Here is a 20,144-nt window from a genome sequence, read left to right as displayed (position 1 = left end):
GGTTTTCATAGTTGTCTTATTGTTACTGATTTCTAATTTAATTCTACCTTGGTTAACTATTATTTTGTATGATTTCAGCCTTTTTAAATTTATTGAGACTTGTTTTATAACCCAGCATATGGTCTATCATGGTAGACATGCTATGTACACTTGAAAAGAATATGTATTTTACCATTGTTGGCTATAGTAGTATGTAAATAGAAAGTAAGTCAAGATATGGTTAATAGTGTTGTTCAGGTATTCTTTGTCTTTACTGATTCTGGTGGGTTTTTTTGCGAGGGGTCTATTTCTATTATTAACAAAGAGAGAGGTGTTAAAATCTCCAAATATGATTGTGCAATTGTCTATACTACTTTTAATTGTCACGTTTTGCTTCATGTAGACATTTACGTATGTTTTGTCTTCCTTATTAATTGAAAATTTATCTTGAAATTTGTGTTATTGGATATTACTGTAACCAGTGCCTTTTTGTGCTTTCTATTTACATAGGATATCGTTCTTCATCCATTTACTTCCCATTTGTCTGTGTCTCTATATTTAAAGTATGTCTCTTGTAGACAGTATGTAGTTATTCCTTTTTAAAAAATTCATTTGATCATCTCTGTCTTTAACAGAAGTGATTTGTCCATTAACTAAATATGGTGGAGGAGGACTACCAAGTCAATACCATTTAAACTATTTCCTTAGAATGAGGTTTTTCATATCACACTGGTAGTCTGTATTTAGACCACAAACCATATGAGGTCTGACTTGAGGCCTTTTTCCTCCTCTCCACCTAACATTGAAGTCAAGGCAGACAAATTTCTGTGTTGCCTTTCTCTGTCTAGGGCAGGTCTTTTCCCTCTAGTTCACTTTTTCGCTAAGGGTGTAGTTCTTTGTCTCAGCTTTATGATAGACTTTCTTATTGGATTCCTCACATTGGGCATGCCCTAGTATTTGTCCTTTGGCTATCAAAAGAGAAGCTCAAATTCTCTAGTTGTTTGTATGCCCATGTCTCTAAATGTCAGCCCTCACATCACTTTTGGCCTTTGAGGATTTATTTTACTTTCTTACCAGTTCAGTAGTACATTTGGTGCTGTTGTACAAGTTAGAAAAAGGCTCCTTTTCTAGCTAGCAGGCAGCACCACACTAGGGTGCACAGATTGGTGATTAGAGTACAGGCTGTATTTCAGTTTCCACTCGTCCCTTCAGTTAGGTATATTTTTGTAGATATGTGGTTGCCCTGTAAGCCTGTCTTGTAGTGCTTTTTGGGGTTTTTTTTTGCCTGATGACACAGTGGCAAGCATAATTTGGGACCTTGAGAATCCTGCACATTAAGGTCATCCAAATAAGTGTTCATAATTTAAAAAGTAACCACACAAACAATGAAATAAGATTACATGAATGAACACTAACAAAAACAATAAACTATTTGATTTATTAATCAAGCAAGATATTGGAGTTGGTGAGGAATATAAAATAATTGTGTATGACATGTTTAAAGAAATAAAAGGTAGAATAACAAATGATCAAACAAGAGTATGAAAAATGACCAAGCAGATTGAAGAAGAGTCAAGTAAAACTTTTATTATTGAAAAAAAAATTTCTTTGTGATCTAAAATTCAATGGATGTGTTGTTAAACAGTAAATTAGACCTAGCTGAGTAAAGAATTAGCAAATTGCCAGTTAGATTTGAAGAAATTTTCAAGAATGTGGAGAAACAAGGAAAGTGAAAATATTGAAAGAGAAGTTAAAGCATGGAATGAAAAGGTCAGATAATGTTAAATTGAATCCCAGAAAGAGAGAATAGAGAAGATGGAACAGAGGCAATAACTGAAGACGTTCTATCTGAGAACTTTTCAGAATTAAGGAAAGATATGAATCCGTCAATATAGCAAGCCCAACATATAGCAGTCAAAAATAAAAGTAGCATTTTAGTCAAACTGTGTAGCCCAAAAAAATCTCAAAAGCAGCTTGACAAGTATAAAGTAGACTGATAAACTCACTTCTCACCAGTAAAAATGTAAGCCAGAAGATTGTGGAATGTTATTCTCAAAAAATTGAGCCAAAATATTGGCCATCATATAATTCTACATCGGCCAAAGTATCTTTCAAGAACATAGATAAACAGGACATTTTCGGACAAACGAAAGCAGAATGTTTTCTACCAGTGGATCTTTACTGAAGTTCTTCATTAAAAGTTTTCATTAAATGTTCTAAAGATTATTTTTCAGGAGGAAGGGCGTAATTCCAGAAGGAAGGAAAGGAGTACACAGAAATTGGTGAACACATATGTAAATCTTAACAAACATAGTCTGTATATTTAAGAAATAAGATTATTTATAACTTGTGGAATTTAAAGAAAACCCACCATAAACAGTAGCATGTAAGAGAGAGGTGAGTGATGAGAATTAAAATTGTCTTAATTCCTTATCTTATTTAGGAGGAGAACTAAGATGATAAAATTTCAAGAGTAACAACTGAAAGTGTAGATATCATGGGTTTATCTTCCATAACCCAGTAGAGGGAAAATAATGAGATAGGAAAACAAACAAACTCAATCTTTTAAAAAGCCAAGAAAAGAGAAAGAAAGAAACAGAAAGAACAAGACAACAATAAAAAAATAAAATGGTAGGATCATCCCAGATATATTATTAATCTAATAAACATAAATGAGTTAAATTCACAGTTATGCTAGATTGTAAAGTTGAGTGTTTTTTAAAAAGCCAAATGCTCATTATGAGAGACATACCCAAAACATTAAAACATGGAAAGGTGAAAGTAGAAGAATGAAAAAAAATGTGCTGTGCAAATAAGAACCTAAAGGAAACTGGGGTATCAAACAAGACTTTAAGGTAAAAAGCATTATTATACCTAGAGATAATGATTTGTACAGTAAGAAGAAATAACCATTTCAAATATCTAGTACCTAATGGAATAGTCTCAAAACATTATGTAAAAATTGGTATTCCTGCAGGAGAAATTGACAGATCTGTCATCATAATGGGGAGTTGCAATACATTTCTCCCAATTGTTGATAAATCAAATAAGCAAGTTAATAAATTTAGAGAGGATTTGAACAATATCATTAACAGACTTTATTGAGTTGATGTACATAAAACGCTGGAACCAATAATTAGAAAATATCAATTTTATCTAGGACACATGGCATGTTTTAACAAATTCACCAAGAACAACAAAGCTGCAGGCATCATGCTTCCTGACTTCAATCTACAGTTGTGTGTCACTTAACATTGGGGACACAGTCTGAGAAATGTGTTGTCAGGCAATTTTGTCACTGTGCAAACATCATAGAGTGTACTAATACAAACCTAAGTGGTATAGCCTTCTACATTCCTAGGCTATATGGTACTAATCTTATGGGACCACCGTCATAGATGCTCTCCCTTGTTGACAGAAACGTCGTTATGCGGTGCATGATTGTGTATTAAAAAACTATAGTAATCAAAACGGTATGGTATTGGCATAAAAGCAGACACGTAGATTAATGGAACAGTATAGACAGCCCAGAAATAAATGCATATATGGTTGATCAGTTTATGACAGAGAAGCCAAGAATTTACAATGGGGGAAGGGACAGTCTCTTCAGTAAATGGTGTTGGGAAAACTGGACAGCCACATGTAAGAAAATGAAACTGGATCATTGTCTTATACTATACACAAAAAAGTAACTCAAAATGGATTAAAGTCTTGAATGTAAGACCTGAAACCATAAAAATCTTGGAAGAAAACATAGGTGGTAGTCTCCTTGACATAGGTCTTGGCAATGGTTTTTAGATTTGACACCAAAAGCAAAGGCAACAAAAGCAAAAATAAGTTGGACTATATCAAGCTAAAAAGTTTTGCACAGCAAAGAAAACTATCAACAAAATGAAAAGGCATCCTACCAAATGGGAGAAAATATTTGCAAATAATATATCTGATAAGGGGTTAAAATATAAAATATATAAAGAACTCATACAACTCAATAGCAAAAAAGAACCAAACAACCTAATTTTAAAAATAGACAAAGAATCTGAATAGACATGTTTCCAAAGAAGACATACAGATGGCCAACGGGTACATGAAAAGGTGCTCAACATCACTAATCATCAGGGAAATGCAAATCAAAACCACAATGAGATAGCACCTCACACCTATTAGAATGGCTGTTATCTAAAAGACGAGATAACAAGTGTTGGTGAAGATGTGGAGAAAAGGGAACCCTTGTGCACTCTTGGTGGCAATGTAGATTGATGCAGCTGCTATGGAGAACAGTATAGAAGTTCCTCAAAAAATTAAGAATAGAATTACCATGTGATTCAGCAAATCCATTTCTGAGTATTTATCCAAAGAAAATGAAAACACTAACTTATAAAGATATTTACACCCCCATGTTCACTGCAGCTTTATTTACAATGTTCAAGACATAGAAACAACCTAAGTGTCCATTGATGGATGCATGGATAAAGAAAATGTGGTGTGTATGTGTATATATATACACATATATATATATATATATGTAATGAAATATTCTTCAGCCATAAAAAAGAATAAAATCTTGTGTCTTTTGACAGCATGGATGGACCTTGAGGGCATTATGCTAAGTGAAATAAATCAGACAGAGAAAGTCTAATACTATGTGATCTCACTCTTATTTGGAATCTAAAAATAAAACAAAAGAACTCATAGATACAAAGAACAAATTGGGGGTTGGGGATGGGTGAAATGAGTAAAGGTAGTCAAAAGGTGTAAAATTCCAGTTATAAGTCATCAGGATGTAATGTACAGCATGGTGAGTATGGTTAATAATACTGTATTGCATATTTGAAAGTTGCTGAGAGTAGACGTTAGAAATTCTCATCACAAGGAAAAAATGTGGCTATGCATAGCGATGGATATTAACTAGACTTATAGTGATGATCATTTCACAATATATACAAATATCAAATCATTATGTTGTACACCTGAAACTAAAGTTAGCTGTCAGTTATAGCTCAGTTAAAAAAATTGATCAAGTATTAGTATATAAAGCAGGTCTCAACAAGTTTCAGTGACTCAGTGTCACACAGTCCACATTTTCTTACCAATTTGCAGTTAAATTAAAAGTAAATTGCCAAAATAATAATAAACTCCATACACTTGGGAATTTTACAAACGTATTTCTAAGGCACATGAGATACCATTTTACTCCCAGTAGACTGGCAAAAATAAGAACTCTTATAGGAGAATGTAGATCAAGGGGAATTCTTAGACATTTCTGGTAGGAGTATAAAATATCAGTTGGAATGGAAGTCACTTTGGTGTTATCTTTTAAAGTAGAACATTTGAATGCCTGCTGTCCTGGCACTTCCACCATTAGGTATATCCTCTAGAAAAATCTCTACACAAGAGAACACGTGTAAGAATTTTCATAGCCTAGTTGTTCCTAAAGGCAGGAAATGGAAACAGCTCAAATGCCCATCAACATTAAAGTGGTTAAACAGTTCATAATATAGTTATACCATGGAGTGTTATATAACAATAAAGATGAATGAACTACGGGTGTACTTACAGATGAATGTGGGAGATATTTAGTGAAAAAAAGCAATTCTCAGGAAACCATATATAGTATGAAATAATTAAGAAAACCCCCAAAAAGTGAGACTAAAATTATATTGTTTAGGAATGTATGCGTAAGTGATAAAATGAAAAAAAATGTTGAGAGAATAGTAAGCACCAAATAGAGGGTCATGGTTACCTCTAGGGTGGGAGGTAAGTGGACAAGCTAAGGGAGGGGTATGGAGGTAGGTGTGACAGGATTGGTAACGCCTTGATTCTTAAGTTGGCTAGGAGGTTCACAGGTGTTTGTTTTATTACACTTCATATACATTCATATATTCTTTCAGATATATCAAATATTACATTACAGTGTGAAACAATTCAGTTGTAACATTGAAGACCTGTTTTCCTACAAAAGGGTACTGAATGAAAGTGTAGTTGTTCTAAGATACGTGAATGGAATTAACTGAAATGTAGTAATTTATTGATATTTAATAGGTCTACCTATTGAATAAAGTAAGTCAGACATGATTCTTGATTATTATAAATTCAAGCAGTTTTTATAGTTGGATACACTATGTAGTTTTAATAAAATAACATTTCAAAGTCTCTAATATAATGCCTGATACATAGAAAATTTTTAATAAATATTTGTTTCCTTCCTTTCTTTTAGTCAAAAGGTCAGTGGGAAGGAATCTGCCTGCCTATTAAAGATATCTGTGGTCTAATCAAAAATGATTGTTTTATATTATGAAAAATGCCCAACAAGGCTGTAGTTTGTACCACTGCGTGTAGTAGTAGTCAGTTTCTTTCGTGCAGACTAAACACTTCAGTTAGTGTTGAACAAAGAAAATTATATGCTCTCGTTATGTGTGCTTTAATTTAGATGCTTAATGGCTTTTAATGTTACAAAATAAGTTTATTATTATATTATGATCTCATTTGTATTATATTGTCTTGCTCTTCTGTATTTGTGGTGATATGGTCATGGTTTACGAAAACAATAATCCCTAAGAAATAGGTCATTAACAGTAGTTAACGATTACTTGTGATCTATGGTAATGACTGATTTCTTTGGGATTATTGCAGTTATAAACCATAATTACAGATTATTACAGCAATAATTATTTTGTTAAAGGAAAAAATGTTCTGTACTTGAACAGCTGCTAAAACAAGTCTTCTGAACATTTCAGAATAGATAGAAAAATGGAAAATTATAAAGGAAATTTAGTCTTATTATAAGATGAGCTTTTTAAAAAATTTATATATATGAGACTCATGTATTGGATATTTAAATTGCTAAATACAATTTAGATTTATGTATTTATATGGTTCTTTAATCTTTATGGGTATAATTCTGTAACCAGAGTAACTTCTTAGCATTTATTATTTTGAATACTGTCAGTCTAAAATTGTTGAGGTTTAGGGAAATGTTTAACATGTATGAGATATATCACACACAATTATTTTTGGTAGCTTAAGAATAATGACTTTATATTTCATTGTTCATTTCTAACACTAATGCTAATTTTTTCAATGAGTAGTTGTTTCTAAAGGTTAAGAAATGCCTCCTTTTCTGTTTCTTGTACAATAGAAATTACTGTCTCCTAAAACAAGGAAAGAGTAAATACACATTCTGTTTTCCTCTAAATAAATAAACTTCCATTCAGATTTTACCATAATTTTAGAAAAAAATGCTCACTGTTGATCACATCCTATCTTTGTATAGCATTCTTTGATATGAAAGCCTTAATTTCAAGGTCACAGAATAAAATGAATTAAAGAATAAAAAATTTAAGTTGGAGAAATTCATGTCCTATAGTTAATATCTTTTGTCTTTCTGTTTTTAGATAATGATACTCATTACACTGCATTGAAAAAGTCAGTCTTTCCTCCTTGTGTGACTCTGTCACTAGGTTCAATCTCTTCGGCATGGAGTCTCTCCCTTCTCACCCTATTCCATACATATACATATTTAGTGGTATCTCTATGGCAGAACATGACACATAATAGGGACTCAGCAAATGCTTTTCTGAGATGAATGTGTTTTACTTGGGAATTTTTTTTTTTCAGTTTTATGGTCTTTTAGTTGTTCGTTTTACAAACAGCATTAAGAACGTATGTATGGCTAATTGTAACTAGCTTTAATTGCAACACGCCTCTTTGGTAGAGAGAAGACTTAAAAGTCCTTAAATATTGTGTGATTTTATTTTCTTGAGCAGCTTCTAAAATAAAACTCAGGATGAACATAATGTTACGTGTTAATTTTTTTTGTATGTATGATATAAAACTAAAAAGGGGATAACTACTTAGTAATATAGTAATAATAGCCAACATTTAGTGAACACTTATAGTGTGCATTGTTATGAGTACTTTACAGTAGTCTCCATCTGTGGGGAATACGATCCAAGACCCCTGAAATTGCGGATAGTACTGAACCCTGTATGTACTATGTTCTTTTCACTTAAAGGAAGCACCGTACGGCTTCTCTTTGGCATATCTAAATTGCCAGCAGCACCACTCTTGTGCTTTGGAGCCATTATTAAGTAAAATAAGGGTGACTTGAACACAAGCGCTGCAATACTATGAGAGTTGATTCGATAACTGAGATGGCTACTAAGTGACTAACGGGCAAGTGGCTTATACAGCGTGGATATGCTGGACAAAGAGGTGATTCACATCATGGGCAAGACGGCGTGGCATACAATTTAAAACTTATGAACTGTTTATTTCTGGAATTTTCCATTTAATATTTTTGGGCCATGATTGACTGTGGGTCACTGAAACCATGGATAAGAGGGGCCTACTCTATATGCAAAATACTGTTTGTGCTTGTGCCCAAGACTGTGAGCCAGGTATTATCGTCATTCTCATATTCATAAATGAGGAAATTAAAGCCAAGAGAGATAAAGTAACTTGCTTGTAAATAGTAGAGGCAGGATTTGAACCCAGGTTGTACTCTTGGTAGCTAAATTTTACTGCCTCTGTTTTTTTTATATTGATCTTCAAACAGAGAAATATAAAAATTACATGCATGTTGAATTTATTGTCGTCTATTTTCAAGTATACTTGTTTTATCAAGAGCTAGTAAAACAGATTTTTCTGTGTTTACATTAGTGACAAACCCCAAAAGTAAGTTTGCTTATTTTAAATTCAGCTATTCAAGAAATACTCTTTTCATGTTTCACATATACTTAGTTTTATAGTAGGTTTTTTGTTCATCAAAATAAGTGTGAAATGCCCTAGAAATGATCCCAAAGGCTGATGCAGTCTCATCTGTGGTCAAAATGTGTGAGACAGCTTGAGAACAATTCAGGAATAGGAATTAAAATGTGTTAAACATTTAAGAGCTTATTGGATCATAAGATATTGTTGGATCATCAAGATCTGTCCATCTAATTGACAACTGTGTTGTTTGAGTATTCTCTTTTATCTATCTTGAGAGGAAATGGTATGTGTCTCATGTTATGAGAATGGACTCTTGGAAATTCATTGCCTATATTTGAATTATAGCTCTGTACTTTTTAATAGGGATTTGTGACTTTAGATGACTATAGATATAGATAATAGATATAGTATTTACAACGGTACCTAGTGCATAGTAACTATTTAAATATTTGCTATTAGTAATAGTAGAGCTTACTTTAAGAAAAAGCAGTATCGAAAAATCTAAAGTGATAAAACATATAAAGGTTATTATTTATATTTAAATAATACTTTCATTTTAAGAAATAATTTACAATAGGATATTTTTAAAATAATGACTCTCATATAGGGCAGGTAAATTATTACACTACATTCACCAAAAATTATGCTTGCAGTGTTTCAGATTCACATCCATTACATAAAATGTGTATGTCCCACACAGAGCTAGAGCATAGTCTATTAATAATGACCTCTGTAAGATTCTGAGAAATACAGTTGATTCTTGTTATTTTGTTTTTATGTTCTATAAAGTTGCAGCAAACGCTGAATTAGCAAATATTAAACCATTGCTTCTAAGGGAAACATAGGGTTAGGTTCCTCTGGGCCTCTGGTCACAACGTTTTCATTGGCTGATCAACATAGAACCTTGTTATATGCGTGTTTCTGTTTAAAGCTACCTTGTATAATGTATGTGTTCATTCGTTAACATTGAACTCACAATATCAGTATGACTCATGCCTCAACAAAGCTTATCTAACACATGTATTTTCTCTACCACGCACATAAACAGCTTTTTCCCTTTAGGAACACCAGGTAGCACTTTAGCACTACTCTTGGGGACTATTTTAAACAGTAAAGTTACCATCAAAAGGCACAAAAGTGCAAAAAACTTGTGACACCAAAAAAACTGTGAAAAGAATACTTAGTTGTTTACAGTATGAGAGATGAAACAAGAAAACAGCGTGTCACTTTGTTTACCTAAACTTGGAATGTATGCATTGACCAACTCAGATTTCTTGCTGCTCTACACCTGTCTGTGAATGACTGCAAGAATTGATTTGGGATGACAAATTTTACAAAGTAAATGAATTTGCAAGTAACAGAATCTACAAATAGTAAGGATAGACTATATTACATCTTGTATTGAGTATGCTTTGAGAAGAAGTTGCTTTTATTTTATTCAAGCAATAGAAATATAATTACCGTTAACATTCATTTTTAATAATGACTATATTTTAATGTTTACTGTATTGATAATAAAATCTTAACATTCTCTTGCCTGTTTCATGCCATATTTTCTATGTAATGATTTCTTAATTCGATAACCCGTGTCTATTGATAACTTACTATGTGCCAGGTACTGTTTTAGGCCCTGGAGATGCAATTGACAACCAAACAGAAAAAATAACAGCTGTCATGCAGTTTCACATTCTATTGGAATAGATGAGTAACAAAGCAAGATAAAAAGCAAAATATATATTATGTTAAAAAGAGATAAGTGCTAAAATAAAAAATAATGAAGCAGGGAAAGGGGTTATGAAATGTTGGCAGATTGTGTTCTGGTTATCTTTTGCAAAAACTTAGTGGCGTATCAAATAATTATTATCTCTGAGTGTTCTCTGAGATTGGTAAGTCACAGCTGGATGGTTTTCTTTTGGGGTCTTTCAGACATTGTAATCAGATGACAGCTGGGGCTAGAATCACCTAAATGATTCTTTACTCACAAGTCTAGTGTCTGGGCTGGAATATTTGATGAGTGGACCCTAGTTGGACATCTGTCTCCATGTAGTCTTTATGTGGCTAGCTTGGGCCTCAAAGTCTTGGTTTTCTTACATGGTGACTGGTTCCCCCGGAGTGAACATTTCCTGAAAGATTGAAAGAAGCTGTTGGTTCTTTTGAAGGCTAATCTCAGTGTTGGGATGGTGTTACTTCCGCAATATTCTGTTGGTCAAAGCAGTCACAATCCAGCCTGACTTACAAAGGATTGGAAGAACAGACTCTGCTGCTTTTTTTTTTTCTTTTGCTTAGGGAGATTCAACCTGAGCTAACATCCATGCCAGTCTTCCTCTATTTTTTAGTATGTGGGTATCCAGCATAGCATGGCTGCTAACAAAGCAGTATAGGTCCATGCCCAGGAACTGAACCGGGCCACTGAAGTGGAGTGCACTGAACTTAACTGCTAAGCCACTGGGGCTGGCCCCTAGAGTTTACTTCTTGATGGCATGTGAATACATGGACGAAGAAATTGGTGATGGGTATCTTGAAGACACACTACCATACTCTTGTTATTGAAAATTGATAGGATAGCTATTTAAGGCCTAACTCAGATGGTGGATTCAAAGTGAGACTAGTCAGCATGGTTGTATTTTTTCTCAGTTATGTTAAGCTGTGTGAGTATAGGCAAAGAGAAGGTGGGGGATTGAATGTAAACAGTCACAGTTTTGTAAGATGAGTATGTCAGCACAAGAGAGTAATTGAAGTTGTATGCAAGGCAGCAGTTATAATGATTGGCTATAGAACTGAAGCTAGGTAAGCAGGATAGAGAAGACATTTGAGAGAGAGTGAAAAAATTGCAGATGCCAAAAAACTTTTAGAACTAATAAAAGAGATCAGCATAGCTGCAAGATACAAGATCGATAAACAGAAATCAACGTGTCTGTGTATTAGCAATGAACGATTGAAACTGAAGACAACACATGTACTTAGCATAGCATCAAAAAGAAATACATAGGTATAAATTTTAAAAAAGTATAGGACTTGTACACTGACACTATGAAACATTGTTGAAAGAAATTAAAGATCTAAATAAGTGGGAAGACATTCATGGTCATGGAACAGAAGACTTAATATTGTTAAGATGGCAATACTCCCCAAATTGAACTACAGATTCAATGCAATCTCTGTCAAAAGTCCTGCTGGCTTCTTTGCAGGAATTGACAAGCTGATTCTTAAATCCATATGGAAATCCAGGGGATCCAGAATATCCAGAATATTCTTGAAAAAAAATCAAGTTGAAAGACACACTTTCTGATTTCAAAATTTAAAACAAAGCAACAGTAATCAAGACAGTGGAATAGCTGGATCATCTGGTGGTTCTATTTTTAATTCTTTAAGAAATCTCCATACTATTTTCCATAGTGACTGTGCCAGTTTACATCCCCACCAGCAGTGTATGCGTGTCCCCTTTTCTCCATATCCTCTTCAACACCTTTTATTTCTTGTCTTTTTAGTATTAGCTGTTCTGATGGGTGTGAGGTGATATCTCCTTGTGGTTTTGATTTGCATTTCCCTAATAGTGACGTTGAACATCTTTTCATGTTCGTGAACATGCCTGTTGGTTATCTCTATATCTTTGGGGAAATGTGTTCAATCCTCTGCCCATTTTTTGATTGGGTTGTTTGTTTTTTGTTGTTGAGTCATGTGAGTTCTTTATATATTTTGGATATTAACCTCTTATTGGATATTTGATTTGTAAATATCTTCTGCCAATTGGTAGGTTGTCTTTTCATTTTGTTGATGGTTGCCTTTGTTTGGCAGAAGCTTTTTAGTTTGATGTAGTCCCATTTGTTTATTTTTTCTTTTGTTTCCCTTGCCTGAGGAGACGTATTCAAAAAGATACTCCTAAGACCAATGTCAAAGAGTGTACTGCCTGTGTTTTCTTATAGGAGTTTTATGGTTTCAGGTCTTCAGTGGATAAATGGATAAAGAAGATGTGGGGTATGTATATGCATATGTATGTAAATACTGCTCAGCCATAAAAAGATGAAATCTTGCCATTTGCAATAGCATGAATGGACCTTGAGGGTATTATGCTAGCTGAAATAAGACAGATGGAGAAAGACAAATACTGTGTGATTTCACTCCTATGTGGAAGATAAACACATAGATGCAGAGAACAGTTTCGTGGTTACCAGAGGGGAAGAGAGTGGGGGGAGAGCAAAAGGGTAAAGGGGCACATATGTACAGTGATGGATGGCAACTAGACTTCTGGTGGTGAACATGATGTAGTTTATACAGAAGTCAAAATATAATGATGTACACCTGAAATTTGTATGTTATAAACCAATGTTATCTCATTAAAAAAAAGAAAATAGGATATATGCATATAATGGAATACTATTCAGCCTTTAAAAAAGGAAGTTCTATGGAATGTGGGTACATGGATGAACCTTGAGGGCATTGTGCTAAGTGAAATAAGTTAGTCTCAGAAAGACAAATGCCGTGTGATTCCACTTATCTGAGGTATCTGAAATAGTCAAATTCATAGAATCAAAGAGTGGAGTAGTGGTTACCAGGGGTGAGGGGAAGGGAAATGGGGAGTTAATAATTAATCGGCATAAAGTTTCGGTCAAGCAAGATGAATAAGCTCTAAATATCTGCTGTACAACATTGTACCTACAGTCCAATGGTAATTAATTGCACACTTAAAAATTGGTTAAGAGGGTAGAGCTCATGTTATTCACCAAAATAAAATAAAATTTTAAAAAAAGGAAAAGAAGTGTGGTATTGTCACAAAGGTAGACATTAGATCCATGAAATAGAATTGAAAGTCCAGTTATAAACACTCCAATTTATAATCAGTTGATTTTTTTGACAAGGGTGGCAAGACAATTCAATGATGAAAGAATTGTCTTTTCAACAAATGTCTTTTCATCCAAATGCTGGAACAATTGGATATCCACGTGCAAAAGAATGAAAATGGACCCCTATCTTACACAAAAATTAAGTCAAAATGAATCCTAGACCTAAATGTAAGAATTAAAACTATGAAACTCTTAGAAGAAAACATAGGAGTAAATCTTCATGACTTTGGGTTGATCAGTGATTTCTTAGATGTGACATCAAAAGCTGAAGTGACAAAAATTTAGAAATTTGGACTACATCAGAATTAAAAATTTCTGTGCTTCAAAGCACACCATCAAGAAGTGAAAACACAACCCACAGAATAAGAGAAAATATTTGCAGTATATTTATCTGATAAGGGACTTGCATCTAGAATATATAAAGAACTCAACAACTCAATAATAAAAAAGATAACCCAACTTAAAAATGAGCAAAGGATATGAACAGACATTTTTCCAAAGAATGCATATAAATGGCCAGTAAGCACATGAAAGGATGCTCAACAATGTTAATCATTAGGGAAAGGCATGTCAAAATTACAAGATACCACTTCACACCCACTAGGATGGATATAATCAAAGCAGATAATAACAAGTATTGCCAAAGATTTGGGGAAATTGGACTTTCATACATTGCTGGCGGGAATGTAAAATGGTATAGCTGCTTTGGAAAAGCAGTTTGGCAGTTCCTCAAAACGTTAAAAATAGAGGTATCATATGACCAGCAATTCCACTTCTAGGTATACCCAAGAGAAATTAGAACATACATCTGTATAAAAACCATATACAAATGCTCATGGCAGCATTATTTGTAAAGCCAAAGGTGGAAACAACCCAAATGCCCATCAGCTGATGAATGGATAAATAAAGTGTGGTATGTCCAAACAGTGAAATATTTGGCTGTAAAAATGAATGAAGTACCAATATAAGCTCCAACCTGAGTGATCCTTGAAAATATTATGCTAAATGAAAAAAGACAGTCACAAAAACCATATATTGTATGATTCCATTCATATGAAATATCCAAAATGGGAAAAGTCTAAAGAGAGATAAAGTAGGTTAATAGTTGCTATGCACTGGGAGTGTAGGGGGTAGAGTGGGATTTCTTTTGGGAGAGATGAAAATGTTGTAAAATTAGATTGGAGTGATGGTTGCACAACCCTGTGAATTTAATAAAAAACATTGAGTCATATACTTTCAGTGGGTAAATTGTATATGAATTATATTTCAGTAAAGTTGTTTAAAGAAAAGTGATAGGTTCATGGATTGATCAGGTTCGCAGTAGAACCAAGGATTGTTGGAGTTGGAAGATTCATCTTTGTAGATATTGAAATTACTACTTATTATGATAGAAATATTGTTGGAAAGAATGACAGTGAACCAGAAACTAACACCTTGAGAAAATAAGGAGAAATAACCTGAGGGAGAGTAGATAATTGCAACAAGAAAGAGTATTTGATAGTGTAGTTTGATGATAGAAGATGTAAAGCTGAGTGCTTTTTTGATGGAGAGAGGGAGAATGTTCTGAAAGTGGAAATGAGGGACATCTTAGAACACCTGCTCCATGTTCAAGGCCCAAGATGCAAGAAGTATGGAAGAGAAATCAAGTACCACTTGAGAGGGCCCATAGAGGAAGCAGGGTCATCAGTGGAGAGTGTATGTTGTTAATAGGCTTTCATATTGATCATAAAACACTTTTGAAGTACGTAAGGTAACTTTCTTAATACCTGCAGTTTCCTACATGTACTTTTTGTTCTGTTACCTTTTTCCCTAATTATACATATCTTGAAGCTTGAGTCTGATTTATGAATTACTTGATCAAATTAGTGTTCTTGTTTTCCTATTTAATCTGTTTCACATTGCTAATGTACAAGGCTGCATAATTGGTCATTTCTGATTTATTCATTGTTGTTTGGTGGATTAAAGGATGTGGATACTTGCCAGGTTATAATTCTAATTTACAGGAAGTTTGTCACCTCAGTAGGCTGAAGTCCCTCCAGAATTTTGAGGGAGTTGTTGATTAGTTGTAGGTTAGTAATGATTGCTATTATCCACAGGTATATGGGAAGAATGTGTTCTTTTTCTACATTTATTTATCCTTCCTAAGTCTTCTAACAAGCACAGACATCCTCTTTTATGACTGTTTAATTGTCTTGTAAAAAACGCTTTAGTTCACTTGAAAAGATTTCTCAATACAGAAACATACAGTATTATGAAATAAGCTGCTCATCTTTGAAAATACAGTCCCCAAGAATAACACAAAATTTCTTTTTATCAAGATAATTGGTATGTTGTTAATTATTCATAAAGGTCTTAAAAATCTTAGAGAATCTGATACATAGGTGGATGAATCTAGAGATATAAAATAATATGCCTTAAACAAAAATTATTCAGTAAATACCTCCATTTCTATGTTAGTCAATTTTGGCTGCCCCAAAGAAAGATTTGTGAAAACTGTAGATGTTGCCATTTGTGCCATTGTTGTAAAGTTATTTAATTGTTTGCTGCTATTACCCGTGAAGTTAATTTGGTTGCCAAACAATGTGACTTGCACAGTGAGAATCTTGGATTTTTAAAAATTATGCATAAAAATACAAAGGGAATAAATTTATTGCCGTCTGTTATCTTCCAAGCAGGGGCAGTATTAAAAATGATCAGACTGGTGCTGTCATGACGTTAACCATTAAGAAAAGATACTGCTTATTGGATCGTACTGTTACTTACTGACTAACAGTCCTGAATCTGGACATTACATTTGGTGTTTTGTTGTCAAATTTAATTTTAATCCTAAGTCTTCATGGTAGATATTATTTTCTCCATTTTGTACACGAAAACCCTAACACATAAAGAGATAAGTAACTTATGCAAGATCACATAGCAAATTGGTAGAGCTGGGATTCAAATATAGTTTTATCTGGCTCTAAAATCTATCATTTTCACTGTTATACTGCCTTGATAAACTTAAAACCCAGCTCTCTACTGTCTGTTAAGAACTGAGTTCACAATAGTATATCACTTCTTGGGAAGAATAGATCATTTGCTATTTTGGAATTTTCCGAAAAATAAGCTTTGTTTCTATCAATACCTCCTAAACATTTTTCTTTCTTCTTATATATTAGGACGTCTTGCATGGCTGGTATACTTAGTTGGGACAGTTGTTGGAGGAAGGTTAACATATACCAGTACAGATGAACATGATGCTATGGATGGAGAATTATCCTGTCGGTATGTAATGGCCATATGATTTGCAGAAATTTACTAAGTAGTTAAGAAATTTAGTTATTGAATAGGTATTATGAGCTAAAGCATTTTGTAGTGGACCTTTTGAGGAAAGTGTTTTTCTTTTTATTGATGGAAAACCAAGGCTTAGAGGTTAAGTAATTTGTAAAAGTCAGATCTCTAATAGGTTGCTATAGTCAAATATATTTTAAACATGTCTTTAAATAGTGTGATGAAGATTTGGGTTTCTTTTTATTTCTTAGGTCGTTTCTCAATTTTTTTTTTTTTTTTTTTGGTGCTACTGCAGTCATTCTGGGACATGCACATAGTGGCAGAAAATTTGAGTTGCCTCATGTGCACTTTCCAAGCTGAGGTTGAACAGATGCTCTGCTTATTTGTTTCAGCTCTCATACTGTAAATAAGTGTCCTTACTGCTGTCTGTTAAGTGCCATATTTTTTGCATTTTTGTGCTTTTTGCTGATTTTGCTGCTTAAAATAGCCTCCCAGCATAGTGCTGAAGTAACTGTCTAATGTTTCTAAGCACAGGAAAGCTGTAACGTGTCTTACAGAGAAAATCCATGTGTTAGGTAAGCTTTGTGCAGGCACAAGTTTTAGTGGTATTAGTTGTAAGTTCAATGTTAATGAATCGATAATATATGTTAAATAAAGTATTATTTTTTTCCATTTTTTTTATTGAGTTAATGATAGGTTACAATCTTGTGAAATTTTACTTGTACATTAACGTTTGTCAGTTGTGTTGTAGGTGCACCACTTCACCCTTTGTGCCCACCCCCCACCCCACCTTTCCCCTGGTAGCCACTAATCTGTTCTCTTTGTCCACATTTTTAAATTCCTCATATGAGTGGAGTCATACAGAGATTATCCTTCTCTAACTGGCTTATTTCACTTAACATAATTCCCTCAAGGTCCATCCATGTTATTGCAAATGGAATGATTTTGTTCTGTTTGACAGCTGAGTAGTATTCCATTGTATATATATATACCACATCTTCTTTATCCATTCATCTGTTGATGAGCACTTAGGTTGCTTCCACATCTTGGCTATTGTAAATAATGCTGCAATAAACATTGGGGTGCGTAGGACTTTTGGATTTGCTGACTTCAAGCTCTTTGGATAGATACCCAGTAGTGGAGTAGCTGGGTCGTATGGTAGTTCTATTTTTAATTTTTTGAGGAATCTCCATACTGTTTTCCATAGTGGCTGCACCAGTTTGGATTCCCACCAGCAGTGTATGAGGGTTCCTTTTTCTCCACAACTTCTTCAACATTCGTTACTATCAGTTTTAGATATTTTTGTCTTTCTAATGGGTGTAAGGTGATATCTTAGTGTAGTTTTGATTTGCATTTCCCTGATGATCAGCGATGATGAACATCTTTTCAAGTGCCTATTGGCCATCCGTATATCTTCTTTGGAGAAATGTCTGTTCATGTCTCCAACCCATTTTTTGATCGGGTTGTTTAATTTTTTTTTGTTGACCTGTGAGAGTTCTCTATATATTATGGATATTAAGCCTTTGTCAGATATATGACTTGCAAATATTTTTTCCCAGTTAGTGGGTTGTTTTTTTGTTTCAATCCTGTTTTCCCTTGCTTTGAAGAAGCTCTTTAGTCTGGTGAAGTCCCATTCGTTTATTCTTTCTATTGTTTCCCTTGTCTGAGAAGACATGGTGTCCGAAAAGATCCTTTTAATACTGATGTCAAAGAGTGTACTGCCTACGTTTTCTTCTAGAAGCCTTATGGTTTCAGGTCTCAGCTTTAGGTCTTTGATCCATTTTGAGTTTATTTTGGTGAATGGTGAGAAAGAATGATCAATTTTCATTCTTTTACATGTGGCTTTCCAGTTTTCCCAGCACCACCTGTTGAAAAGACTTTCTTTTCTCCATTTTATGCCCTCAGCTCCTTTGTCGAAGATAAGCTGTCCATAGATGTGTGGTTTTATTTCTGGGCTTTCAAGTCTGTTCCATTGATCTGTGAAGCTGTGTTTGTAGCAGTACCATGCTGTTTTGATTACTGTAGCTTTGTAGTATGTTTTGAAGTCAGGGATTGTGATGCCTCCCGTTTTGTTCTTTTTTGTCAGGATTGCTTTAGCAATTCGGGGTCTTTTGTTGCCCCGTATGAATTTTAGGATTCTTTGTTCTAATTCTGTAAAGAATGTCGTTGGGATTCTGATTGGGATAGCCTTAAATCTGTAGATTTCTTTAGGTAGAACGGACATTTTAACTATGTTTATTCTTCCAATCCATGTACATAGCATGTCTTTCCATCTCCTTATGTCATTGTACAGTTCTCTCAGAAAGGCCTTGTAATTTTCATTATATAGGTCCTTCACTTCCGTAGTTAAATTTACCCCAAGGTATTTTATTCTTTTTGTTGCCATTGTGAATGGTATTGTGTTCTTGAATTCTTTTTCTGTTAGCTTGTTATTAGAGTATAGAAATGCTACTGATTTATGCAAATGGATTTTATACCCTGCAACTTTGCTGTAGTTGTTGATTACTTCTAACAGTTTTCCAATGGATTCTTTGGGGTTTTCTATATATAAGATCATGTCGTCTGCAAACAGCGAGAGTTTTCACTTCTTCCCTCCCTCTTTGGATTCCTTTTATTCCTTTTTCTTGCCTGATTGCTCTGGCCAGGACCTCCAGTACTATGTTAAATAAGAGTGATGATAGAGGGCATCCTTGTCTCGTTCCTGTGTTCAGGGGGATGGTGCTCAGTTTTTGCCCCTCGAGTATGATGTTGGCTGTGGGTTTGTCATATATGGCCTTTATTATGTTGAGGTAGTTCCCTTCTATGCTCATTTTGTTCAGAGTTTTTATCATAAATGGCTTTTGGATCTTGTCAAATGCTTTCTCTGCATCTATTGAGATGATCATGTGGTTTTTATTCCTCAGTTTGTTGATGTGGTGTTTCACGTTGATTGATTTGTGGGAGTTGAACCATCCCTGTGTCCCTGGTATGAATCCCACCTGATCATGATGTATGATCCTTTTGATGAATTGCAGAATCCTGGTTGCCAAAATTTTGTTTACCGTTTTTGCATCTATGTTCATCAGTGATATTGGCCTGTGGTTCTCTTTTTTCGTGGTGTCCTTGTCAGGCTTTGGTATCAGTGTGATGTTGGCCTCGTAGAATGTGTTAGGAAGTGTTCCATCTTCCCTAATTTTTTCGAATAGCTTGAAAAGGATAGGTATTAAATCCTCTCTGAAAGTTTGGTAGAATTCCCCAGGAAAGCTATCTGGTCCTGGGGTTTTATTCTTTGGGATGTTTTTGATTGCTGTTTCAATCTCTTTCCTTGTGATTGGTCTGTTCAGATTGTCTGCTTCTTCTTGAGTG

General features: G+C 34.2%; 1 protein-coding gene across 5 annotated transcripts in view; it reads left to right on the top strand.

Annotated features, from left to right (window-relative positions):
- RANBP17 (RAN binding protein 17) overlaps positions 1–20,144 on the top strand; it is a 334,844-nt gene that overhangs the window by 67,238 nt on the left and 247,462 nt on the right. For all 5 annotated transcript variants that reach the window (XM_046668588.1, XM_046668586.1, XM_046668587.1 and 2 more), the window contains one exon: positions 16,688–16,793. In XM_046668588.1, coding sequence (XP_046524544.1) covers positions 16,688–16,793 — 106 coding nt within the window. The remainder of the gene's footprint in view (positions 1–16,687; positions 16,794–20,144) is intronic.

Source organism: Equus quagga, chromosome 7 (assembly GCF_021613505.1).
Source record: "Equus quagga isolate Etosha38 chromosome 7, UCLA_HA_Equagga_1.0, whole genome shotgun sequence".
In the NCBI taxonomy this organism is placed as follows: Eukaryota; Metazoa; Chordata; class Mammalia; order Perissodactyla; family Equidae; genus Equus; species Equus quagga.
The sequence above is the reverse complement of the archived record's forward strand: the minus strand, read 5'-3'. Positions and strand labels throughout refer to the sequence as shown.